At 40.7% G+C, this 27,719-nt stretch overlaps 1 protein-coding gene and 1 long non-coding RNA gene across 2 annotated transcripts in view; one reads left to right on the forward strand and one right to left on the reverse strand.

Annotated features, from left to right (window-relative positions):
- arrdc1a (arrestin domain containing 1a) overlaps nt 1-27,719 on the forward strand; it is a 96,803-nt gene that overhangs the window by 48,534 nt on the left and 20,550 nt on the right. The window contains exons 5-6 of the mRNA XM_061928218.1: nt 5,530-5,712; nt 25,431-25,607. Coding sequence (XP_061784202.1) covers nt 5,530-5,712; nt 25,431-25,607 — 360 coding nt within the window. The remainder of the gene's footprint in view (nt 1-5,529; nt 5,713-25,430; nt 25,608-27,719) is intronic.
- Nucleotides 1-27,719, reverse strand: part of LOC133575557 (uncharacterized) — a 37,356-nt gene that overhangs the window by 963 nt on the left and 8,674 nt on the right. The window lies entirely within an intron of this gene.

The raw sequence follows: 27,719 nt of genomic DNA on the forward strand, positions 1-27,719 counted from the left end.
AGTGAAGACAATCACAGAAAGGAGCAGCAATACAACAATGAGGAATGTGGATCTCTGACTAAAGAGAGTAGGCCACTGCAGAAATCTTCGGGAGCGGGGTAGATTCAACCATGGATGTAGTCGGGAACGGTTAGCATGATAGCTAGTGGCAGCCGAGGAATGTAAGCTGACGAGTAAGCATTAGGTAAAGGCTCAGGAATACTGATTTGTTGTATCTGACCCAGTTGAAGCTTACAAAACACTCGCAGGAAATACAGATTGATGTTTTTTTTTTCATTAGTGAGTGTTTTATGGGTTTTCTTTTCTTTTCTTGGACGGAGACATGACACACAAACAGCCCCAACGTCCTCACCTGTCAATCTTTAAAAAATATCACACGCTGTCTGTAAAGGCTGTCCATCCTCAGCAGGTCAGGTCTGCCCCATAAAGAGGGCAGACTTGACCTCTATACGGTTATATAGCCCTGTTAGCTGCAAAAAATATCCAGCCACCTGTTAAGCAGGACTAATCATTTTCATCATCGCTCCTTGCAGGCAGAGACCAGACACACTTACTCGATGCCGAGCCATCTTCCTAGCAAGATTACAAGTCATACTTTTTTCTTCTTGTTTGTAATCTCAGATTGCCTTATCCAGGTGTCGTTGGAGTTTAAGTGTAAAACAATATTCGAGTAGCTAGTATTGTGGTTAGCCTGCCGTAAGTTTTCTAGGACTCTTGCGAGTCAGCCTCCTATCGTGAGCTCCAATGTCGGGTGCTCTGGGCTACGAAATTCACATTTTCTTTTCTGTTTTGCTAAATTTAATGTTGCGGGTGATGGAGTAACCTAAAACTAAAGTGTGGTGGCTGGTAGACTGGAATATAGGAGTAGCTATTCGGCTAAATTTGTTATGCGTCATAACCGACTCATCGTAGCAAGCAGACTGCTAGGGCTAATGTTAACCGTGCTAGTTAGCCAAATATGGCTAACGCTCGCAAGCGTGTCCACTCCATCTAAAGTTACATTGTTATGTTGTTGCTCTAACTAGCAGGCACATCCTTCGAGCAGGTACAACCTTTCAATGAGAAAGGTGCATGAGGTACACAAAGCCATACTCGCGTCTTTTTTCTCCACCGAGTCAAGTTTTTTGCTGTTTTCGGAGTAGTAGTGACCGGGGCTATCACAGCAAAGATAGTGTTGCGTCAGACCAGTTCTTCCTCCAAGGGAATCTAAGTTACTGGTCAATTCCAAGTTCTTTCGATGACATATATGCTGAGTAAGAAGGACCCTCAAGACAGAAATGGAATCTTTTCAAGTTTATACTAAAGCTTTAAGAGTTCAACACAACCAATACATTCATATCGGCTGCTCTAGTTGATCTGACACTCAAACGGAAGAGCCCACGTCTAGCACATGAAAGACCCCACCTGTCCGGAAAGAAATACAGGCTCATTGTTCTACTACAGATAAGATATAAGGGAGTACTCCAACTCTTACATTCCAAGTCGTCAAGGTAACACACACAGTTTACTTGCGGACATAAAATGAAAAATAGAAAGAGTACAAATGGAAAAACACTAGCTTCAAACATGACTATGAATAAAGAAATAACTCTTAAACATATACAGGTAAAAGCCAGTAAATTAGAATATTTTGAAAAACTTGATTTATTTCAGTAATTGCATTCAAAAGGTGTAACTTGTACATTATATTTATTCATTGCACACAGACTGATGCATTCAAATGTTTATTTCATTTAATTTTGATGATTTGAAGTGGCAACAAATGAAAATCCAAAATTCCGTGTGTCACAAAATTAGAATATTACTTAAGGCTAATACAAAAAAGGGATTTTTAGAAATGTTGCCCAACTGAAAAGTATGAAAATGAAAAATATGAGCATGTCCAATACTCAATACTTGGTTGGAGCTCCTTTTGCCTCAATTACTGCGTTAATGCGGCGTGGCATGGAGTCGATGAGTTTCTGGCACTGCTCAGGTGTTATGAGAGCCCAGGTTGCTCTGATAGTGGCCTTCAACTCTTCTGCGTTTTTGGGTCTGGCATTCTGCATCTTCCTTTTCACAATACCCCACAGATTTTCTATGGGGCTAAGGTCAGGGGAGTTGGCGGGCCAATTTAGAACAGAAATACCATGGTCCGTAAACCAGGCACGGGTAGATTTTGCGCTGTGTGCAGGCGCCAAGTCCTGTTGGAACTTGAAATCTCCATCTCCATAGAGCAGGTCAGCAGCAGGAAGCATGAAGTGCTCTAAAACTTGCTGGTAGACTGCTGCGTTGACCCTGGATCTCAGGAAACAGAGTGGACCGACACCAGCAGATGACATGGCACCCCAAACCATCACTGATGGTGGAAACTTTACACTAGACTTCAGGCAACGTGGATCCTGTGCCTCTCCTGTCTTCCTCCAGACTCTGGCACCTCGATTTCCAAAGGAAATGCAAAATTTGCATGGTTGGGTCATGGTTTGGGGTGCCATGTCATCTGCTGGTGTCGGTCCACTCTGTTTCCTGAGATCCAGGGTCAACGCAGCCGTCTACCAGCAAGTTTTAGAGCACTTTTTAAAAGTAAGGGGCACAGCATCAGTAATTCAACAGGAGGTTAAGGGGGACTGGGAAGAAAAGAGTGGGGACATGGTTGGCCAGTATTTGCCTGATGACTGGCTGTTTTTGGCCCTTTCCCCTTACTCCCTTACAGCGTGTCTGCTGTGATAGTGTGTCTAAATTTCAAATGGGTATCGTTTGCATTTTAACCAATACTAGTACCAAATGGGTAATTTTAAAGTGTTAAACAATATTTGAATGTATTTATTTACAACAATTATTTTTTTATCAATTTGGAATTTTGTGACATTGAAGTTGACAAAGTGAACTTATTCAAAAATAAGAAATAAAATCCACAATTCATTGTCATAATTATTGCATCTTGAATGTATAGAAAAACAACCTGCCTATGTAATACCGATTCTCATAATCCCGGAGGTTCCTGAATTTACCTCGCTCATCGTTACTGTCATTGGTGCATAATGAGGAAGTGCTTTGTTGTTGTGGCTACAGGCTAGTGCTGCAGTGTTATGAAGGCTGCTGGTGGCATGGTATGGTCGCCAAAGATTAAAAAGAGTGTCAGACAATGTGTGCTTTTGTCAGGACATTACAGTAGAGTGGTACCTCGACCTTAACTAATGTTTTCCAATGGTTGTAAAAAAAAGAAGTTTGTTGGATATTTTTGGGCAGATCTTATGGGGTTCACTGTGGCATTTGTTATGCCAGCTCGGGTTTGGAGGCTCGTAACTCAAGTTGTGCTTGAAACTTCAAGTTAAAGTTCAAATAACAAAAAGCCAAGAGACCGCTCATTATAATAAAATAATATTAAGTTGAGCTACCACTGTACTCACAAGACAGTATTTGCACAATATCACCGTTAGCACTTGTTGCATGTTCCTGAGTTTGCATTCATTTAGCACCGAAATCAGGCAACGATAGCTGCTTTTTTTTCGTTCTGGTCACCACTGTTTACGTCGGCACCGAGGCCATTGTGGAACCGAAGTTGGTACCATCCCTAAATATGCAGTGGAAATCAATTAGCATGTTAGCTCGGTGTGCATTTAAGCAAGGTGTGTTTTAATGCTAGGAAAACGCAGACCTGATGTCAGACCTGTCAAGTGTCAACTGATGCTATCTCTCTTCAGAGCATTTTTATGGCTTATTATATTACATACATGTTTCACTTTTTTCAGTGGATTAATATTCACTTTTGAATTACTAGATCCCTACAACGACATTTGACAAAGCGCAGTCAGAGTCGGTTGCGAGTAAAGCATAATCAAAATGAAACAAATTGTTATTAGTGTGCGTAAAGGACTTTTGAAGAGCAAATATGTGGAAAGTTGTGTGTGGTGCTGCTTCCTTATTTGTGACTATTCCTAGCTGATTATCAGATCCTGCGGGGGCCTTTTTTTATGCGTAGCAGCACCTGAAGTGAATATGTCAGCGAGTTATAATTCTGACATTCAGCTAGATAGAAAAAAATACAGATAGCCGTATCATTTGTCCACAACCTTAACGGTCCTCCTCAACCAACCCAATTAGAAACTGGTACCAAAAAATGCCGGTTGTGGTGTGTTGTGGAGGAAACAGTGAGGGGGGAGAGGACAGCACTCCGCCCACTCAACTGCACGGCCTATCTCCTTGGCAGGCAAGGCCCTCTTGACCCAAGAGCCCATCGCCGCTACCAAAGGTCACCACCAGCAGACACTAGCAGAAAGCCACGTTTTATGTTGTAAAGAAAGAATATTTTAAACTTTATGGATTTGGAACAACGTATCTTCCTAAGGCTGGGTCATCCCTTTGGCCTTTACCTACCACTGAAGGGTTTCAGTCACTTTAGAAGGGCTCACCATCTTGCAAAGTCTGTACACACTGGAAAGTTAGGCTGCCAGTTAAATATGGTTTGTCAGATAATAAAGGAGTTTGCATCATGTGATAATTAAAACCTGGCAGGTATATCAAAGTGTTTTCCAAATATATTATATAGTGTAATATTTTAAACTGTGCTTCAGAACATAGACCATTTCAAATACAACCAAAGATATTAATTTGAAGTATTACAAAATTGTGGGTTGTTCTCTACTTTTGGTCCCCAGTGTATATTTCATGTGCCACTGTTCTACCTAGATATGGGTAATGTTCACATTTTAACCAAGACGATGCCATTTCCCGGTACCTGGGAGTCGATACAGATACCAATTTTCGGTACTTTTGGGATTGGTAATAAACATTGTTTTTGAAAATAAAATAAACATTTTATTATGACATAAAAAAATTGCTGATTATAATAAGTGCTGTCCAGTTGTTATATTTTGTTTTATTATTGTCATATTATCATTTGTAAGCAAGCCATTAAGTTGCAATTACAGTTGCACGACCAAGACGTTAGATAGCAACGGTCTATACTTTATGGTGTTTTTTTTTTTTGATTGTGCCCTTGATTGAAACATGCATCTTAGTTGTAATTTTTATTAACATTTCGGATGTGGTAAAAATCACCAAGTAAATTTGCTAATGCTAATCAATATCATGTCAATTGCAAAGCCAATTAGCATCAAGCTCGCACGTATTTGGACAATTGGAGCCTTACTTAAGTTAACTTATGTTCGAACGTTTTTTAGTTATTTTTTTTGTTTTCATTGAAAATTGCAACATTACAAAGAGGTAGTATCGCAGAGTCTGCTCTTTCAGCAGAGTGATCGGCAAGTTCCATAGTGCAACCGGGTACCGCAATATGGCACAGATGGATTTTACTTGAATCGGTGCCCCGTAGGACCGGCAGGATTTGGTCAGTGCCGAAAAAGTACCTTATTTGGTACCCATCCCTAGTCCTACCAATGACGATATTAGTCTAAACTAATATAATAAATATGCTTTTATGTCTGGTATAATATCAATTTAAATAGGGACATTGTCTTAGGTTAAATTTAACAGCCAGTAATACTGTATATGTCACTAATGTATGGAATCTCTTCATTTTGTATCCAGGGGACCTGCACTTCTTCAGTGACCCAGGAGTTCAATTACATGCTATTAAAAACTGGAACAGTGATCCTGAAAGCCCAAACAGACATGAAGGGTTATACACCAGGACAGATTATACAACTGTCAGCCACCATCCACAACAAGTCTGAAAAGAGGACAAGCAACATAAATGCCAGCCTGGTGCAGGTAAACATTCATCTAAGTGTATTATACACACTCTTGCTAAATTTTTACAGAGGAGTTCAGCTAACCAAACTACAGTTGAAAATAGTACTGTATATGCAAATTGGCTTCATTTTCAGGTGTCAAGGTAGCAGTATTTATGTCCTCTCCATACTGTAATATGTGACATTATTGCCAGCTGGACACCTCCAAGTGAGTTAAAAATTACGTAGAACGTGTTTGGCAATAGGGAGCTAGCCGATTTGCCTGCTAGCGTTTAAAAGCTAAATGTTACAGTCGTTTTCCTCTTAAAGAAATGTGACTCTCTTGAAAGTCGCTTGAGATGGCACAATATCCGTGTGGTGGGCCTCCGTCAGGGCTGTGAAGGCCCTCGTCCCACTGAGTTTACATCCCACCTCCTGAAGGATTTGCTTGGACTCGATGATGGGCCAATTTTGAACAGAGCGGGACCGAAAGATGGCGTGCCTCTGCGGCCACTTGTTGTCAGAGGGAATTTATTCCAAACTCGCAACCAGATTCTGTGCCGAGCTGGTGAAGCTTCCCCACTCTCCTGGGTGGACAGGAGGATCTCGATTGTTCACAACTTTATTCGGACCGTGGCTTGGAAACAGACCGCCTTTGCTCCGGTGAAGAAGTTGCACTCCTGCCCCAGCATGAGGTTTAAGCTTCTCTATCCAGTGACGTTACGGATCGCCCTGCCCAACGGCGAGACCCACAGGTTCGATGACCCAACAAAGGCAGCAGACTTTGTGGGCAAAAACATTAAAATGGGATTGCTCCAGATTCGTTCGAGGAAGCATGCTAGCTAGCCGCCGCCATTTTGGAGCAAGAATACTACAAAACCCAGAAGCGTGAGATATCTTGCTTTTCTTATTGATTAAGTTCTACCTCATTCAGATAGTATAGTTGCTGTGTTCTGACAAAATTACTACACTAAGTATAGTTTGTATTATCTTATTGACTAATTTACAAATGTTGTATATCGGTCTTCTTTATATATTTTTGCACATTCGATTGAAGGAATTTGTTTTAATAGTAAGCAGTAATTAAACAGCCCTTTTTTATCTTATTCAAACATATACCTTAGTGCACTGTATTTTCTAACTAGATGTCACATTTTTGGCGCCAACTGTGTTGTTTGTCAGTGTAGAACAGGTGCGATTGTTGTTTTTTGTGGGGAGGGGATGTTGTATGCACCCTGTTTAGAGGCATGCTTCTGCAAAAGCTCTGGGGTGGAGGGTGGGGGACACTGGTTTGTTTTTTCTTTTCTTTGCATCAGTCAAGCTTATTTAGGTTTATTTTTACCACAGACTTGCATTTTTGTACACTGTTTATATGATGTTTGCACCTTTTTGCTATGACCCAGTCTAATCAAACAGTGACGCCCAGCGGGTGTGGTATTAGGTTTATCAGTTTTAATTGAAAAGGGCTTAATAATTCTATAAAACAAAGTAAGATATTACATCATCTTCAACATCTAAGCGTCAAGGTAATCTTCTTGCAGGAGACTCATCTTAAACCTTATGATCACTTCAGGCTGAGAAGAGGATGGATAGGACAGACCTACCACTCTTCATTTTCAGGCAAATTGAAGGAAGTTGCTATTTTGCTACATAAATCTGTTCCTTTTGTACACTTGAATAGTATTTCTGACCCTAATGGGAAGTATGTTATCGTCACTGGCCATATTTCCAACACACCAGTAGCTCCCGGGATGTCGGCCTCAGTACTGAGGCCGACATCCCACAGTACTGTGAGAGGCGCTGAAGAATAAATTGACTAGTTTGAAACAACGCATTTCTCTATTAGACAACTTTGACCCTACTTCTCAAAACCCATACATTTATAAGGAAAGGCTCTCTTTACAGGCAGAACTTGATGTCCTTGCGACAGACCGTCCTACTGAACAAATGCTCCTACTGAACAAATGCTCAACCAAGCTTCAATTTATCTCCTCTTGAAAAAAGGCTAGTATTGTTCAATTAGCCTGTTAAAAGTGGATTTAAATTTATCATCTAAACTGCTGGCTTTATGTCTGGATATTACTCTCTCTTATATTATTAATGCGGATCAAACCGGGTTGATTCGGAATAGCACCTCAAAACTTTAGGTTTTACTACTGGGCCACCAAAATTAAAATTCTTAAATATTGACTGCAATTACAAAGCATTTGATCCCCCTTTGTTATGGCTGGTTATGGAGGCTAACTCAACGGAACCAGTATCTCTTAGGGCTCTGGTTCAGTCTCCCATCCCATCTTGTACTTCCGCATTTACAAAAAATCCAATCGTGAAAACCTTATTCAGAATTGGGTTTCATTTTAAGAGCTATTTTGGTTTACAGACTATTTCTAGTTTCGCACCCATCACAGCAAATAATTATTTCCTTCCTTCTCTTGTTGATAGTGCCTTTTTTAAATGATCAAGTTTGGGGTTCACAACATTTAAGATGTATACATTGTATACATACACAATTAAATTAAGTCAGATTGGGAGGAGGATTTAGAAGTGACTCTGTCTGAGGATAGCTGGACAGAGATTTTAAGTAGAGTTCATAAGTCTTCTATAAACCCTGTTTCCATATGAGTTGGGAAATTGTGTTAGATGTAAATATAAACGGAATACAATGATTTGAAAATCATTTTCAACCCATATTCAATTGAATGCACTACAAAGACAAGATATTTGATGTTCAAACTCATAAACTTTATTTTTTTTTTGCAAATACTAATTAACTTAGAATTTCATGGCTGCAAAACGTGCCAAAGTAGTTGGGAAAGGGCATGTTCACCACTGTGTTACATGGCCTTTCCTTTTAACAACACTCAGTAAATGTTTGGGAACTGAGGAGACACATTTTTTAAGCTTCTCAGGTGGAATTCTTTCCCATTCTTGCTTGATGTACAGCTTAAGTTGTTCAACAGTCCGGGGGTCTCCGTTGTGGTATTTTAGGCTTCATAAAGTGCCACACATTTTCAATGGGAGACAGGTCTGGACTACAGGCAGGCCAGTCTAGTACCCGCACTCTTTTACTATGAAGCCACGTTGATGTAACACGTGGCTTGGCATTGTCTTGCTGAAAAAAGCAGGGGCGTCCATGGTAACGTTGCTTGGATGGCAACATATGTTGCTCCAAAACCTGTATGTACCTTTCAGCATTAATGGTGGTGACCCTCGCCCCATCCTTGTTTGTGAATGACTGAGCATTTCAGGGAATCTACTTTTATACCCAATCATGGCACTCACCTGTTCCCAATTTGCCTGTTCACCTGTGGGATGTTCCAAATAAGTGTTTGATGAGCATTCCTCAACTTTATCAGTATTTATGGAAAGGAAAAATGTGCAGTTTGTATTTTTAAAAGTAGTGGCTGATATTGTCCCAAATTGGGACAATCCCTATTTCTAGAAGCGAATGCTTAGTCACATCCCAAAGTCAGACACACATTACTTGATATTGGGAAGATTTCAATACTGATCTGCAACCTTGATCGTTCTAAAGCTCAGCAGGTTCTCTCTCCAAATCTGCTCATATTATTAAGATATTTTGCCAGCCCATGTAGTAGTAGTAAATCTATGTAGATTTAAAAAGCCAACACTGAAGGCGCTTTCCTTTTTTTAATGGAACATTAGACTTATTCAAGGATCGTTTTTTTCCTTGCAAACACATTTTTTTCCACTCGTTAAAATGTGCTATATGATTGTAGAGCATCAATCTTTTTACCTTGTGGGAAACACAAAAAGTTTACTTGAGGTGTCAGATGATAGAATTCACATCTCGACTGAACAAGAGCAGGTAGAAACGCTTCACAGAATTAACCATGATTATTCATGACGTTGATCAGCAACTCTCTGACTCTACATCGAAAGACCTCCAAAAGAAGAGGATTGCACTGCAGACAGCTTTCAATCTTCTTGCTTCTGAACAGGCTGAAGAGATTTTTTTAAATCAAGAGAATGCCACTACGAACATGGAGAACATGTGAGTAGGCTGCTTTCTCATCAGTTACGCAATTTTTTGGCTGCCGATTATCCATCCATCCATCCATTTTCTACCGCTTATCCCTTTTGGGGTCGCGGGGGGTGTTGTAGCCTATTATCACAGAAATACAAGCCTCTGATGGCACCATCAAATCAGACCCAAAAGACATCAACGATCAGTTTAAAATGTTTTACTCCTCCCTATATAGTTCAGAGAGTGGTCATGCAAACATTTTGCAGAAAATCTGGACCTGCCCACCCTATGTGACAAACATAAGTCCAGCCTAGAAAAGCCAATATCTGATACTGAAATTGGCCAAGCAATTAAACTAATGAAACATAGAAAAGCACTGGGCCCGGATGGTTACCCCTTTGAATTTTATAAGACTTTTTCCAGTAAATTGACACCACTTCTCTGCTCCGTCTACAAAGAATTGCTTAAACAAAAAACCTCCCTGCATCTATGACCAAAGCCTCACTCTCTGTTCTACCAAAAAAAAGATAAAGACCCAATGAAGTGCGAATCATATCGACCAATTAGCTTACTTACATTTGACTACAAAATATTTTAAAATATCCTTGCCCTACGATTAGAATTGGTATTACCAACTATTGTTACCCTGACCAAACAGGTTTTATAAAGGGCCGGCAATTATATCACAATCTGCGCCACTTATTTGATATTTTATATTCTGAACACTCGACCCAACTTCCAGAAACTGTAATTTCATTGGACGCACATAAAGCTTTTGACCGACTCGAATATGGACACCTATTTAATTAAATAAACACATTTGGACCAACAACATTGATTCTGAGTATTTCACCATCCATAGGGGAACAAGGCAAGGCTGTCCGCTGTCGCCTATCTTTTTTAATCTCGCCATCGAGCCATTAGCTATCGCGCTGCGACAAAACAACAAAATATTGGGAAAGAATAGAGGGGGGCAAATTCATAAAGCATTGACAGAAAAGCATTGACCATTGTCAATGCTTTTCTGTTAATAGGGAATAATACACTCTTTGCTAAATTGATTTCATAGCCCGAGGCCACACTAAATCTGAATTTGCATGATATAAACGTCATTACGTTTATATCATGCAAATTCAGATTTATAACTGGCCCCCTAACATATTTAAGAGTCAACGTATCACGCCACTCTAAAGATCTTCTCACACTGAACTTGAGACCACTCATAGATCAAGCGAGGAAGGACACTAATCGCTGGTCAACGCTTACATTATCTCTGGCCAGTCGCATTAACTGGTTATTCTACCAACATTTCTATACCTATTTCAAACAGTTCCTATTTTCCTGCTGAAATCATATTTTAAAGAACTGTATGTATTAGCACGTTCATTTGGAATAGGACAATACCACACGTACGCAAATATGTACTTGAAAAACGCAAAACAAATTGTCATTCAAATTTGAACTTTACAGTACAGATAAGAAATACATTTCATTGCATTAGCTCGTTGTAGTGCAGGATAAAAGAGCAATAAGGTGCAGATATAAATAGATTACTGTATAGATACATATATTGCACTTTTGCATTTGCATCAATGTTTATGGATGTATGTTATATTGTCTTTATAGTCCAGCAAGTTAATCTGTTTTTGTGGGGAATTGAGGGGATTATTATGATGCGTTCAAGAAGAAGCTGTTACAGAACCTGGAGGTTCTGCTACGGAGGCTGCAGAACCTCTTTCTAGAGTCCAGCAGTGAAAACAGTCCTTGGTGGGCGTGGGAGGTGTCTCTGCAGATTTTCTGAGCCCTGGTCAGGCAGCGTCTTTTTGCAATTTCCTGGATAGGAGGAAGTGGAGTCCTGATGATCTTTTCCGCCGTCCTCACCACTCTCTGCTGAGACTTCCAGTCTGAGGCACTGCAGGCTCCAGTCCAGATAGAGATGCAGTTGGTCAGTAGGCTCTCGATAGTGCCTCTGTAGAATGTGGTGAGAATGGGGGGGGGTCTGTGCTCTTTTCTTCTGCCGCAAAAAGTGCATGCGCTGCTGAGCTCTTTTTACAAGAGCTCCGGTGTGTAGGGACAAGGTCATATTGTCAGTTATCTGCACCCCCAGGAACTTGGTGCTGCTTACGATCTCCACTGCTGTGCCGTTGACGAAGAGTAGAGTGTGGCTGGATTGGTACCTCCTGAAGTCGACCTTGGTCTCGTCGACGTTCAGGACCAGGTTGTTGGTTCTGCACCAGTCAACCAGATGTTTCACCTCCTCCCTGTAGTCAATGTCGTTGTTGTCATGGATGAGGCACACTACTGTCGTGTCGTCCGCATATGTCACAATGTGGTTAGTAGTAGACCTGGCGCAGCAGTCATGGGCCATCAATGTGAACAGCAGCGGACTCAGGACGCAGCTCTGGGGGGAGTCGGTGCTCAGGGAGATGGCACTGTAGATGTTGTCGCCCACTCTCATAGACTGGGGTCTGTCTGTGAGGAAGTCAAGCAGCCAGTTGCATCGGGGAGTACTGAATCCAAGGGGGGCCAGTTTGCTGACACACCAATTTTAAATGGTGGCTAAGCGCTGCCAAACCATTCATATTATTAATGGGCAGTCAATATTTGTAGCACTACTCATTTCTGCAGCAGTCTATCGTCATAACAGTCACCAATGTGGTTAGCTAGCACTTTATATTCACAGGAGGAAATAAACAAACCGCCATTACTTCTTTGGTCCAGGAACTTACTGCACCGTTTATTCTGTGCATGCTCACAATACCATTTCAGTGCACGCAGGCACATGACGTCACTGTGTAAGATATTCAACATGGCTTTGCTATTTATATTATTAAATGCGCTTAACACTCCCACTCAAAGACATGTTTATAGCTCTCTATAATGGTAAACAAAAAAAAAAATAAAATACATAACTCCAAAATAAAACATTTTTGCATACTGGCAGTGTTAAAACTTCAAACTTATTCACATCTGCCAGTTCACATTACTCTCCAAACAAATACCCCTTGAACTTCTCAAATTTAGCCTTTGTCACTGGCTTGGTAAAAACATCAGCTACCATGTTTGCAGTAGGGCAGTATTCTATAGAAATGTTCCCTTCTGTGTGTGCAGACCGTATAAAGTGGTACTTTATATCTACGTGTTTGCTCCTCTGTCTGCATACTGGGTTCTTAGATAAAGCTATTGCCCCCTGGTTGTCCTCATATATCTTGACTGGTAGATGCTGGTGACTACTATCTATCCCTTTAAGTAGTTGCACAAGGTACATACTCTCTTGAGTAGTGGCTGCTAGTGCCATATACTCAGCTTCACAGGTGGAGAGTGCCACCGTTGGCTGTTTCCTGCTTTTCCACGATATAACTGGACCATTCTCAGTCAAGCTGAAACAGTATCCAGTTGTGCTCCTCCTATCATTTTTATCAGCTGCCCAATCAGCATCACTATATCCCTCAAGCTGAAGGCTTTTCTCACATTTTTGGAAGTGTAGTTCTTGATCTATAGTACCCTTTAAGTACCTCAGTAGGTGCTTTGCTGTAGCCCAATGCTGCTGCTTTGGTTCTGCTAGGTGTTGTGATAGTTTACTAACAACCCAGCTCAAATCAGGTCTAGTACATGTCATAATGTAGATCAAACTACCTACTATTTCTCTATATCCAGTTGAATCGATAACTGCGAGGTCGTCAGAAAGACAAACTGAAAAACACTGAACTTAAATACTACTGACATGATTAACGAAAACAGGTGCGTGACTCAAGACGTGAAACAGGTGTGTGACGTGACAGGTGAAAACTAATGGGTAACTATGGTGACAAGACAAGGGAGTGAAAAGCCAGAAACTAAACAAAACATGACTTAAAACAAAACATGATGATTACACAGACATGACAGCATGTAGGTAAGCAGTCTTTACATCCATTTGGTGTAGGGCAGGGATCCTCAACAGGCGGACCGCGGTCCATGTCCGGACCCAGCGACGTGTCCGTCCGGACCCAGCACGAATTATAGTAAAAAAAAAAATTTTTTTTTTTTTTTGTATTATTATAATTATAATTATTATAAAAAAATATAATTGTATTCATCTGTGAGTTATCGCTAGCGCAAGTCAACGTTCTTTGTTGTTTTTAGTCAAATATCTCCACGTTTCGTTTACACTTCTCGTGTCTCACTCACTCCGTCTCTCTCTCTCTCTCTCTCTCTCTCTCAGAGAGAGAGACGGAGTGAGAGCGAGAGAACGCCACTCTGATTGGCTGATTCCGGGGTATGGGTTGTCATCTCTATCACAACGACGCGCTGATAGGCTGTTACCACCTGGGTCATACACATGTGCAGTGCACAGTGCATGGAACCTTTCGCTGCAGGCACACAGTTGTCTCGTATCGCTACTTCGCTAACTGTTCACTCGTCAGTCACTGAATGTCAATCAAATCACAATGGCATGCTCCAAGTTGGCTCAGGCTGGTAAAAGAAAGGTGGACAGGGAAAACCGACGTTTCAAGGAAGAATGGACAGAGCAATATGTTTCATCCTACCTACTGCAAGTACCAGACCAATGTGTCTAATATGCAACGGTACTGTTGCTCTGGTGAAAAGTGAAAATCTGAAACGTCACTATCTGAAAGAGCACCGCGAATTTGAAGAGACATTTCCTCATGATTCAGAGCTAAGAAAAAAAGAAATCACGAGGCTGAAAAAGTCATACGAAACATCAAGCAAGATTTTTGTTAAATCTATGACACAACAACAAATAGCAACAGAGCAGTAACGTGCGGTGAGGTTCATGGCTGGTGAGGCACTGACTTCATCACAGTCAGATTTAAAAACATATGAACCCTAAAGAGTATCTTATTCACCATTTGATTGGCAGCAGTTAACGGGTTATGTTTAAAAGCTCATACCAGCATTCTTCCCTGGTTGGCACTCAGCATCAAGGGTTGGAATTGGGGGTTAAATCACCAAAAATGATTCCCGGGCGCAGCGCCACTGCTGCCCACTGCTCCCCGCACCTCCCAGGGGGTGATCAAGGGATGGGTCAAATGCAGAGGACACATTTTTTCAAAGTTCTTATTTATTTTTGTTTCAAAGAAAATATTTCATGTATTTTATTGGATATTTATTTTATTTTTGTTAATTTTAAGAAAATGTTAAACTACCTACCTCCTGCTACTATATAAGCTTGACCGATAATAAACGGACCCAGCCTGTTTAAAAAAAAAAATTTGTGGACCTTCAAGATTTGTACTTGAGGACCCCTTGTGTAGGGTAAGGTCCTCCTGTACAGCCACCTGCATCAATGCTCGGACAGACGTCATGTTGGCTGTCGGTGAAAAAGTCTCTTTATAGTCAATCCCTTCCACTTGACCATAACCCTTTGCGACATATCTTGCTTTACAAGTCTCTAATCCATCTGGGCTCTCTTTCACTGCATATACCCAGCGACCTCCCACTGCTTGTTTGCCTCTTGGCAGTGGGGTCAATGTGAAAGTCTCATTCTCTGTCAAAGAGTTCATCTCCTCTTTCATTGCGTCAACCCACATTTTTGACTTCTTAGAGTCCATAGCCTCTGTAAATGTTTTAGGTACATCATATGCCACTCTGTAGAAATAATCCACATTTTCACTTTCGTCAATATTACACTCAGCTTTACACTGGTACTCTTTTAAGTATTCTGGAGCCTTTTTCTCTCTTATAGGATACCTCCTTTCTCCTTGTTCTCTCTGAGTACTACCTGTCTGGGGTGGCTTTTCCTCAGCAGTCTCCTCAACATTAGACTCTTTACTCTCATTAGGCTGTCCCTGACCCTGCTTGACTACCTTTGGCTGTGCATCTTCATAATTCTCAATCTCACTCCCCATATCACAATATGTCTGAGTCTGGCTATCTGCACTACCTTTTGTGATGAATTTTACCAGCCTATGTTTTAAGACTTTTCCAGTGTCAGGATAATACACATTATACGCTGGGCTATACTTATCATAGCCTACAAAGACCCCTTTTTCGCATCTAGAATCCAGCTTCTTTTTATCCTGCTTATACACGTAGCATTCAGAACCAAATATCTCCATGTTAGATAGGTTAGGTGTTTTTCCTGTGAAAACACGATAAGGTGTCTGCTCTAGACACTTACTGTAACACCTGTTGCGGATTTGAGCTGCTGTCTGTACAGCATATGTCCATAATTGCTTTGGGAGGTTACTCTCCAATAGCATGCATTGTGCCATTTCAAATAAGGTTCTCCAACCTCTTTCGGCGGTTCCATTCTGATGAGGTGAGTAGGGTGCACTCGTCTCGTGCCTTACCCCGTTACTTCTCAGTAAAGACTGGAACTCCTGCCCGGTAAACTCTGTACCGTTATCAGACCTTATGCATTTTATCTTTCCATATGGCGCTACATCTGCTATGAATTTCTCTGTAGCTTTTGCTGTGTCACTCTTCGCTTTGATAAAGTATGGAAAAATCATTCCGCTGTAATCATCAGTAAATGCTATTGCATATCTGTATCCATCTTTATCTGCTGGCTCTATAGGACTGCATAAGTCTGTGTGTACTAGTTCTAGTACAGCTGTAGCTTTAGCGTCTGCCTGTCTGTTTCTACTTTGGGTAAACTTTCCCTGTGTACATATTTCACAGTTTTGATTGGACTTGTCATGTTTCCCTTTAATTGGCATCCCTTCAACTACCTTTTCTAATCTTGCAATATCATCAAAATTACAATGACCAAGGATCCTATGCCATGTTTGAATGTCATGACACCCATACACTTCATCAACATTATCTTCTACTGTGATAAGGTAATACAGTCTACCATACACATCCATTTTGAACTTGGTACCATCCTTGTGGACCAGCCAGTTATCACCGTCCTTGAAGCGTAGCTCGGCTCCGTTGGCTGTCGCTGATTTCACTGAAAAGACGTTTTGTGGAAACGATGGGATGTAAAGTGCTTGTTTGAGCCTTGTTTTGACTCGTCGCCCCTCGCTGTCCAGCAAGTAGACTTCGGCGTCTCCCCTCATCTTCGCCATCCCGCTCACCTTGGTTCCATCGGCAAGCTCAATCATGTGGTCCTCAGGCCTGAAGCTCTTGTCGACTGTCTTGAACTTTGTGGCGTCGTTGATCAGGTGGGTCGTGGCGCCACAGTCAACCATGAGACCCTTCTTGTTTCCTATTTGTGGAGGACAGTCACTCAATTTGAAGAAACAGAAAGATGTAGGTTGTACCTCCCCATCAGCTTTCTTTATATGGTCACGGCCTCGTCCTTGACCGCGTCCCCTTCCCCGCTGTGGTGTATCCCATTTTCGATACTCTCTTCTCGCCTGGGATTCATTAGGGCATGTCCTGGCCATGTGTCCCTTTTTTCCACATGTGTAACACTAGACATCAGCTAGATCCATTTTCTTTCCTCTTCCTCTTCCATGTAATCTTGTTGCCCCGCTAGCCTTCATCACATCATCTTCTTCTGCATTCACGTCGTTCTTCCCATACTTTTCTGTACTCTCATAACTTCGCAGTTTTGTTTTAAACTCACCAAACATTACAGTGTCATTTGTTTGGGTAATGTGCACGACGAATGGCTTATGAGTCAGGTAGCCCCTTTACTACCATGGCTATCTGAAGCCCATCACTTATTTGTTCGTCTGCTCTTCTTAATGACGTGAAAATAGTCTCTGCTCTAATAATATAGTCAGTGACCGTTTCATTGCTAGCCTTGTGGAGTGAGGAAAGTTCACAATACAAACTCACAACACGGGGTTTGTCCTTTCCCGCGTAATGCTCGCGAAGAATCTCCAGTGCTGCTCTTCCATCAGGTTTCGCGTCCCTCATTATCAATGACAAACTCTTATTGTCTAGACACTGCACTAGCTCCGCATATGCCTCACCGTTCTTTGCCTCATCTTCCGCGAGAGCTTCTTCGTCTTCTTCATCTATGTGCGGGTATTCCAGGATAACTCCTCCGACACCACGTAACTCCATGTGTGCGAGAAACCTTGTTTCCCAGAGTTCATCATTTTTCTCGTCACCGTCGAATAAAAGTCTAAACCATCTTTGGCCTGAATGACTGGGCCCATAACCTGTAGCACTACTAATTTCTGCAGCAGTCTATCGTTATAACAGTCACCAATGTGGTTAGCTAGCACTTTATATTCACAGGAGGAAATAAACAAACCGCCATTACTTCTTTGGTCCAGGAACTTACTGCACCGTTTATTCTGCGCATGCTCACAATACCATTTCAGTGCCCGCAGGCACATGACGTCACTGCGTAAGATATTCAACATGGCTTTGCTATTTATATTATTAAATGCGCTTAACAATATTCATGAAGTGACTGTCTGGTACAATACTTTTGTGAAGGGCAAAGGTCCAAACTGGTCATGGAACAACAGGCATGTTCACCAATCTCCTTAGAATCTACACTGCTCAAAAAAATTAAAGGAACATTTTGAAAACACATCAGATTTCAATGGTGAAAAAAAAAATGTCGGCTATCTATACTGATATGGATAGTTTAATGTCTCAGGAACAAAAAGATGCCACATCTTTTGATGGAGATACAAGTTAGGGTTAGGGTTAGGGTTAACCCTAACCCTAACCCTTAAATACAAGTCTTCAGCCTACAGAGGGCTCAGTATATAGACACCCCAAAAATCAAAGTGGAAAAATGATGTGGCAGGCTCGTCCATTATTTTCAATATCTTGTGTGGCCCCCACATGCTTGTATGCATGCTTGACAACGTCGCGGCATGCTCCTAATGAGACGACGGATGGTGTCTTGTGGGATGTCCTTCCAGATCTGTCTAAGGGCATCAGTGAGCTCCTGTAAAGTCTGAGGAGCAACCTGGCGGCGACTGATGGACCGAAACATTATGTCCCAGAGGTGTTCTATCGGGTTTAGATCAGGTGATCGTGAGGGCCATTCAATTGTGTCAATTCCTTCATCTTCCAGATACTATCTGCATACTCTTGCCACATGAGTCGTGGACCAGGAGGAACGCAGGACCTACTGCACCAGCGTAAGGTCTGACCATGGGTGCAAGGATTTCATCCCGATACCTAATGGCAGTCAGACTGCCGTTCTCTAGCCTGTAGAGGTCTGTTCGTCCCTCCATGGAAATGCCTCCCCAGACCATCACTGACCCACCACCGAACGGGTCATGCTGAATGATGTTGCAGGCAGCATAGCGCTCTCCTTGGCTTCTCCAGACCCTTTCACGTCTATCACAGGTGCTCAGGGTAAACCTGCTCTCATCTGTGAAAAGCACAGGGCGCCAGTGGCGGACTTGCCAATTCTGGTGTTCTATGCAGTGAGCAGTGAGCACAGGGCACACTACAGGACGTCGTGCCCTGAGGCCACCCTCGTGAAGTCTGTTTCTGACTGTTTGGGCAGAGATATTCACACCAGTAGCCTGCTGGAGGTCATTCTGTAGAGCTCGGGCAGTGCTCAACCTGTTCCTCCTTGCACAAAGCAGCAGATATCGGTCCTGCTGATGGGATGAGGACCGTCTACGGCCCTGTCCAGCTCTCCTAGAGTAACTGCCTGTCTCCTGGAATCTCCTCCATGCTCTGGAGATTGTATCTTCTTGCAACAGCACGCATGGATGTGCCATCCTGGAGGAGTAGGACAATCTGCGCAACTTCAGGAGGGTTAAGAAATCGCCTCATGCTCCCAGTCGTGATAATGACTCTAGCTAAAAGCTAAAGCCAACACTTAACACAAACAGTTAAAAAAGATCAAGAGGGAGGAACTTGAAATGGTCTCCACCTGCAAAACCAGTCCTGTTTTGGGGGCCATCTCGTTGTTGCCCCTCTAGTGGACCTGTTGTTAATTCCATCAACACCATTGCAGCTGAAACTGATTAACAACCCCCTCTGCCACGTACCTGACCAAACCTTATCAGAAAAGTGCAATTGAATTAATGCCATATGCTGATAAAAAACGGTTCCTTTAATTTTTTTGAGCAGTGTATGTTGTGTGGCCCATGTAACTGCATCATAAAGCCTACATCAACTCCATGGTGTTCAGGGATGAATAGTCTCTCCTATTGCTATTGTACTATTTTTTCAGTTATAGTTACATTAATCATTAGTAATGTAGCAGCTTAGTTTTGAATGGCAGGGTCCCTGCTATTACATGTTGATACAAATATAACATTTACATAATAAAAATCAACTACAGGCTTCCCAAATGCTGTAATAAATTGAGCATGATGAGTTGAACATATGTCAGCATGTGGCCCCACTCTTAACTCTTTTTTTCAAATGCTTATTGCAAACGCTTACTAACAGTAAGTCATTTTGTCATTATTTTTGACTTCGTAAACTACTAAGTCATAATAATGACTTACTTCGTATCTCAGGTAACTAGGACTGTTTTGTTTTTACTTTACGGAAAAAATATCGAGATATATATCGTATATCGCCATTCAGCAAATGGAGCGGAAAACACAACCAAAAGTTGTAGGCTTCTTCACGCGACGAAGCCGGCCTACTTCACCGCAGTCTGTAGTCTATTGCCCCCCACCCCCCACCCCCCACCCCCAGGCTGTGGTGGCAGCAACGAGGTGGACACGTGATGGCGACAGGCCGAGTTACACCGATCCTTACACCCACCCACCCCCTTCCCCGGTCCCCTTCCCCTGGAGAGTCACCACCTTAACTAACAAATTTTCTGGGAGAAACACTGTGGACTGTTTGGTTCTTTCGACCATTTGCTAAAGGAATACAACCTATTAAAGTCCCTCTTCTTCAGGTACCGTCAGGCACAGATTGTTTCAATTTAGGATGCTCAACCGCCTGCACTTTTGTAAAGTCAGACCAGCTCAGATATACGGCTTAGATCCAAACTGCATCAGATGCAACCAGACCCATGCCACTATGGGACAAATGTTTTGGGCATTTTCAAAATTACACACATTCTAGTCAGATTTTTAATACATTCTCTTATATTTATAAAAAAAAGAATCAAGCCACATCCAGTTATCGCAACCCCGAGCAACAGCAGACTATCAAACTGTTTCTGTTTCTGTTCTCAACCTTACCAGCTCGCCGACTTATCCTTTTTGAATGGAAATCGACCAAACCTCCAGCCCATTCACTCTAAGTTTGTGAGGAGATGGCTTTTCTTTAACTACAAAAATCCGATGCACAATTCAAAGCTCTGTTAAAACGTTTAAAAAAAATTGCTGTGTCTTTTTAGATTATTTACAAGTGAATTTGATGCAACCACCTTAGATCAGTAGCTCTCAACATCTCTACCCATCCCGACCCCCTTTCTCTTCCCTTCCTTTTTTTCTTGTCTTTTTCTTGTATTTTTATTTTTTATTTATTCATTTGTATTTGGCTTTCTTACCAATCCATTTTCATTGTCACATACAGTGAGAATGACAAATCTTCCCACCAGTAAGTGGACTGGAGTGGGTTCAACTTCACCTTTATGATACTTTGTTACAATCCTTTAGAAATTTTTACAATACCTAACTGTACTGAACTGCTCAATTTGAACTTCTTGCAAGGTCTGCTGGCTGGTCAGAATGTAACAAAACACTACAACGGAAGAAGGTTTGTCATGCTTGCTGTTGCTTAGCCCAGCTGAAAAGAACAATTATGAGGCTTTAGTTGGTTCCCTAGAGTGGCAACCTGGTGTTCTGTGCTGGGAGTGGTCTAACACACGCTCAACATCACATCAATCACTAAATTTGTTGTTTTTGTATTTTGCGGATATCGAAACAGATTGCTGTTATGTAATCCAAATTTGCCGGTCAGTGTTTGAAAACTCAGCAATTCCTTATTTCCAACAGTACCTACTGCATTAATACCTTTTTGTCCACTGTTTAAATGTGACATCTCCTTCTCCTGGCTTGAATTGGAGTCAAAGGCTATCCATCGGAGCACCTCCTGGTCTGTCCTTCAATTAAAATGTTTAATAAATGTAAACCGCAGTTCCAATATGCCAGTACTTATTGTGCTCATTTTGTCTTTTAAAAGTAAGGAAATTGTATTTTTGCCTAGTAGTGATTGAACCTGAAAACATTGAAAATGTGTTTAAATTTCCTTCCATCTTGCTACATAGTTATCATTATTCCAACAAAAGAGGTACTGGAACTGAGCTGCATAAAAATATGATTTCAAACTTGGGAGAGCCATTCCCCCTTAGTGTTTGGGTAATTTGAGTGTTGATAATCTTGCCACCCCAGACAAACCTGGATACAAGTTTATCCCAGGCTGTAAACTGACTCTGGGGGACGTCCACTGGTAGCGTTCAGAATAGGTACAACAACCTTGGTAATATGTTCCTTTTGATAATTATTAATTCTACTGATAAAATCTAATGGTTAGGTAAACCATTGTTAAATATTGTCTTTAAGGTTTTGGATTGCAGGTATATTATGTGTTTGTTTTACTATTTTGACTCCCAATAACCTTATTGATGTCATGACCCATCTCAAATCAAATTTTTGTTTGGTTTCTTCTTAAGGAATATAACCAAATGTCAATACTTTGTCATATTTTATTTCTAACCTGCATGATACTTAAAGTCTTCCACAACATTCATTAATATTGGTAGGGAGGGCTCTGGATTATTTAAATAAATCATGATGTCATCAGTAAATAAACTAACTAAATGTTCACAATGTCCTATTTAAAGCCTTGTAATTGTTTATTTTGTCGAATAGCCTCGGCCAATGGTTTAATATAAAGACTTGCCGAGTTCCTCTCTTCGATGTGAATGCTAGTGTTAGCGACCCATTCACTTTGATTCTAGCTGTTAAAACCAAATCTTTATCTAAAGTACAGTACATAAATGCGCAATTAACCCTATCAAATGCCTTTTCTGCATCCAGATTTAGCATTATTGTGGCATAATGTTCATGTTGTATTTTATCAATCAAATGACATCTCCGTCTAATATTGCCGTGTTTGACGGTTTTTAATGATACCTGTCTGGTCTTCATCAATAAGATTTGGGAGAAGATGCTGAAATTGTTTTGCAATTATTGATGTATATAATTTGTAATTGGCATTAAGTATTGGGGTAGGTCTATAATTATCACTGTTTCCTTTCTTTTGGGATTATGGTTATAATTGCCTCTTTCCATGATTAGGGGAGTTTGCCTTTTTCTTTAATACAGCAAATGTTCTCAACAGGAGGGGAGACAATTGTTCTTTAAATATTTTATACCAGTCTGATGGAAAACCGTCACTACCTTGAGTCTCATTTTGCTTTAAGTTGCAAAATAAAGTTATTTTTATTGTAATCTCTTTGTTCTGTAATTTGCCAATATTGGGTGAATCTAGTTTATTCAGAAATGTTCTTATTTATTCCACTGTAGCTTCAGAGGATTCTGAATGCAGTTGCTTATAATAGTTCAGGAAAATATTTTATTTTTCTTCTGGTTGTTGTGTGAGTTGACTTGTATCTGGATCCCATATATGACAGATTGTGCTATCTACCTGATGTTTTTTTAAGACACCGGGCAAGTCATTTGACTGCTTTAGGGCCCAGTTCATAATATCGCCTCGTAATTTACCTCGTATCACTGCCTTCAAAGAGTCCCATTATATTAATGGGTCTACTTCTCCATTGTCATTAAAGTCCAAATATGATTTTTTATTTTTTCTACAAAATTCTTTATTTAGCATATCCACATTCATCTTCCACCCTGTATTCCTCATCCTTCCTTTCAATTAATTGCAATTACACTGCACTATGGTCAGACACATGAGTTACTCCTATTTTACATATCTTCACCCTAAAACTATCTCCTCTGTGTATGAAAAAGTAGTCTATCTTTGAGTATGTTGAGTATGTCCCCAAAGTTTTTGAATAATCATATCCTTTATCTTGTATTGCTGGAAGTTGACCACAATGGCTCTTGGGGGCACATTGGGGTTTGATTTATGTGACAAAGATCTGTGTGCACGTTGAATCTAGAGGTTGATGTCCTCCGGGAGCTTCAGCTCGTCACGGAGCAGCCTCTCTACAAACACCTGCACCGATCCGCCCACTTTCCCCCAGGTACACCATGTGTGCGCAGATTGTTACGTCTGGCTCTGGCTTCCAAGTCGTTTAACTTGTCCACTAATTTGAGCAAATCTAAGAACAGTTTGTTGAATAACATTTTCGGCCTCTGCACTCCATGTTTCCATATCGTTGATTCTCATTTGCATCTTGTCAATTTGAGCATGTTGTTCCTGAACTTAGAACTTACAAAATCTTTATTGTCCCCGAGGTGCAATTTGGTTTGCAGCAGTAGTCATTAAAAACAAGGTACAACAGCAAAAACGAGGTACAACAGTAAAAACAAGGTACAACAGTAAAAACAAGGAACAAATACATAAAATACATACAACATACAAACCATCATGAAGGCATTGAGCTAAAAACTAAAAACATTTGTAATACAATAAAAACTAATCATCACATGTGCTTCCCACTGTATGATTTGCATATTCGCTGCAGTTGGTGGTTGACATCATGTTTTAATTCAGTTAATTATTGTCTCATATCTTGTTTATTTATTTTTTTAAGTGCTTTAAAATCATCCTTTAGCTCCAACTTTAGTTCACTTATCTGTTTGCTTAAATATTCCAGTCCAATACAGCTATGGCGTCCTTGCCATGATTGGTTTTGAGTGCCCGCAATTATTTGAGTTGAGTAACTCACTCTGGGTCTTTCTCAGGTTTCTTATAAGTCCCTTTGGTTCTTGTTTTAATTCCATTTGACATTTTTGTCTTGATCGCCATATATTACCTCTAAGTTTAGATTATCAAGATTTATTTCTTGCCAATTTACGAGAGCCAAAAAAAGATCAACCTACCATCATGCTCTGCAGGCAACCGGAAAACCCAGTCACATTTCTGACATTTCTCTAAAGTTCCATCAAAATCTGGCCATAACATTTTGAGCTATGTTTTTAACAAACAGACAGACAACCCCCTGCAAATTCATACTGTAACCTCCTGGTGGAGATAACCATGTCAGATGTCCAACTTGTTGACCCTTGACAAGTTGCTTAGTCACATGCAGCAACATATACAACTACACTAGTAACATTTAAAACAGACAATAACGTACAGAAGGTGCAGCTCGTTTTTCCTCCACAGATAAAAATTAATCATCAGCTGAAGCTACAAAAATGGGTTCAGGTCATTTATTTTCTTTTATGTAGTAGTTTATTATTCTTCGGTCAATCGTCAACAAAATAAACAAACAGTTGTACATTCATAAATTGAAAATGAAAATGTTGCAGACCGAAAGGGTTTAGGCTGAAGTTGAACACTTATTGCGCCTAACCCTATAAACAATGTCAAGTACAAGATGAACTTCTGAAAATTATTAAATGTCCTTTGTACAACATATTATAAATACACATTGTACACAACATAAACACAGTTCAATTATACACACAGCATATGCATTAATGCATGTGCATTAGTAATTGCTCAGTTGGAAAGTAGTGAATTACACATAATCCCAAAAACGTGAAAACAATCATTTCAAATAGCCCAATGAATATAATAAATAATTATACAATATTAGGATTTTGTAAAAATTTAAAAATACAAAATTTAGTTACACATGGTCCTTTTGGTACAAATCTAGACATTCACAGTATAAAAAAGGTAACTTTAAGTACTTGAAGTGTTGAGGTTCATTTAAACTAACCTATATCAGTACTGTAGTTGTCTTAAGTATAATTTGATACCTGGTTATGTTTAAATGGATAGCTATGCAATGAGTCATCTCTGTAAACTACTGTCTGCTTTTGTTACAGAGGGTGACCTATGAGACAAAGAGACCCATCCATGACATGAGGGTCCTAGCCCAGGTGGAGGGTGGCAACGTTAAGGCTGGCAAGGAGACAGAGTGGAAGGAGCAGATCATTGTTCCCCCTCTTCCTCAATCTTCCCTCGTTGGCTGTGACCTCATAAAGATTGATTACTATGTTAAAGTAAGAAAACTAATTATGATTGATACCAACAGAAGTGACTTTCTGATGTTTGATTCATGACATTTTATTTCTTTTTCTACATGTCTTGTGCGATAGCTTAGTCACATAGTATGGGTAGATGGTTTATTATGCCAAAATACATTTACTGTTTAACAAGTGAGTCTGATGTACTCCTCCAGTTGTAATTGTATCGTATTGTCATTTATAATAATGTGGAACTATCCCAGGACAAGATAGTAAACATCCAGTTGCTCATGGTGCTCTCCCATTAGTAGGTGAATGATGTAACGGTGTAAAAACACTTTCAATTCTTTGAAGGTAAAAAGTTTACTATTTACCATTACCATTTGCACACCATCCCTGTGAGGAATGCATACAGATGCTAAAAAGGGTTTCTGGAGACATACGTGGTCACCTGGAAGGTGAGTTTGAGCTTCGTATAATGTTAGAACACTGCCCAGATACAGTCTGTTCTATTTACTAAAATAAAACATCAAGTCCATATAAAGTGCTGACATTAACACATCAAAAACAGTAAACAATAATTTTCTAAGCAAGTATTGAATTTGTAGCTGGATACTTTTTCTCTGATTTAGATGATATACAATAAATAAAACAGACTCTAAGTGTCAACAATATTGGTTTCAGAGACCACATTAACAAATAAATGTTTATATTTGTCACAATAACATGTTGAACTTTGTAAAACGTTTTGGAGGAAATGATGGCTTTGATTGACTTTCCTGTCTGTCAATCAAATATGTCTCATACACGTACATAGATGTGCAACATTGTCTAATTTTTTAAAACTAAATTTAACAACAGAACACAAAGATATTTACTTAGGAGTTTTGACACGCATGGGCGATTAAAACATGATCCTCCATGTAAGTGTACTCTGATTTTAAATATAATGTACACATCATTGTACATATAATATATCAATATATTGCTCTACAGATGTGTTATAATAGTATAAAATCAGTTATTTGCTAAAATCAAGACAACATTCAACTTATACAAACCATAAACACACTTCTGATTTGTCTTTAAGTTTATTATGAATATTCTACACAATTTTTTGGATACACATTTCTTAGCCGCTAACATCAGTCTCTTGGCAAAGTAAGACTTCATTTTCGCTGTAACTTCATTTTATTGTTGTGTCACATGGCAGTAGTGTGTTGTTGCTCTCAGTCAAACACAAGAAGAAGGCTAAACAACTCGCATACAGAGACGATAACATTAGAGATTAAACATTTGATTACAACCGTTAAAAAACATAATGAGCTTAAAGGTACTGTTTGCAACTTCCTCACAGTAACATTTTTCAAAGTTAAAAAATATAAAAAGAACACAACCGTAACTTTTATGGACAGAATTTCTAGGCACAGTCAGGGCGTTGAGGGTATCTGGTTTGGTGGCTGCAGGGTTAGGTCTCTGCTTTTTGCAGACGATGTGGTCCTGATGGCTTCATCTGGCCAGGATCTTCAGCTCTCAGTGGATCGGTTCGCAGCCGAGTGTGAAGCGACTGGGATAAGAATCAGCACCTACAAGTCCGAGTCCATGGTTCTCGCCCGGAAAAGGGTGGAGTGCCATCTCCGGGTTGGGGAGGAGACCCTGCCCCAAGTGGAGGAGTTCAAGTACCTCGGAGTCTTGTTCACGAGTGAGGGAAGAGTGGATGGTGAGATCGACAGGCAGATCGGTGCGGCGTCTTCAGTAATGCGGACGCTGTACCGTTGTGGTGAAGAAGGAGCTGAGTTGGAAGGGAAAGCTCTCAATTTACTGGTCGATCTACGTTCCCTTCCTCACCTATGGTCATAAGCTTTGGGTTATGACTGAAAGGACAAGATCACAGGTACAGGCGGCCAAAATGAGTTTTCTCCGCCGGGTGGCGGGGCTCTCCCTTAGAGGTAGGGTGAGAAGCTCTGCCATCCGGGAGGAGCTCAAAGTAAAGCCGCTGCTCATCCACATCGAGAGGAGCCAGATGAGGTGGTTGGGGCATCTGGTCAGGATGCCACCCGAACGCCTCCTTAGGGAGGTGTTTCGGGCACGTCCCACCGGTAGGAGGCCACGGGGAAGACCCAGGACACGTTGGGAAGACTATGTCTC

The sequence above is a fragment of the Nerophis lumbriciformis genome, linkage group LG33, assembly GCF_033978685.3.
Source record: "Nerophis lumbriciformis linkage group LG33, RoL_Nlum_v2.1, whole genome shotgun sequence".
Taxonomy (NCBI): Eukaryota; Metazoa; Chordata; class Actinopteri; order Syngnathiformes; family Syngnathidae; genus Nerophis; species Nerophis lumbriciformis.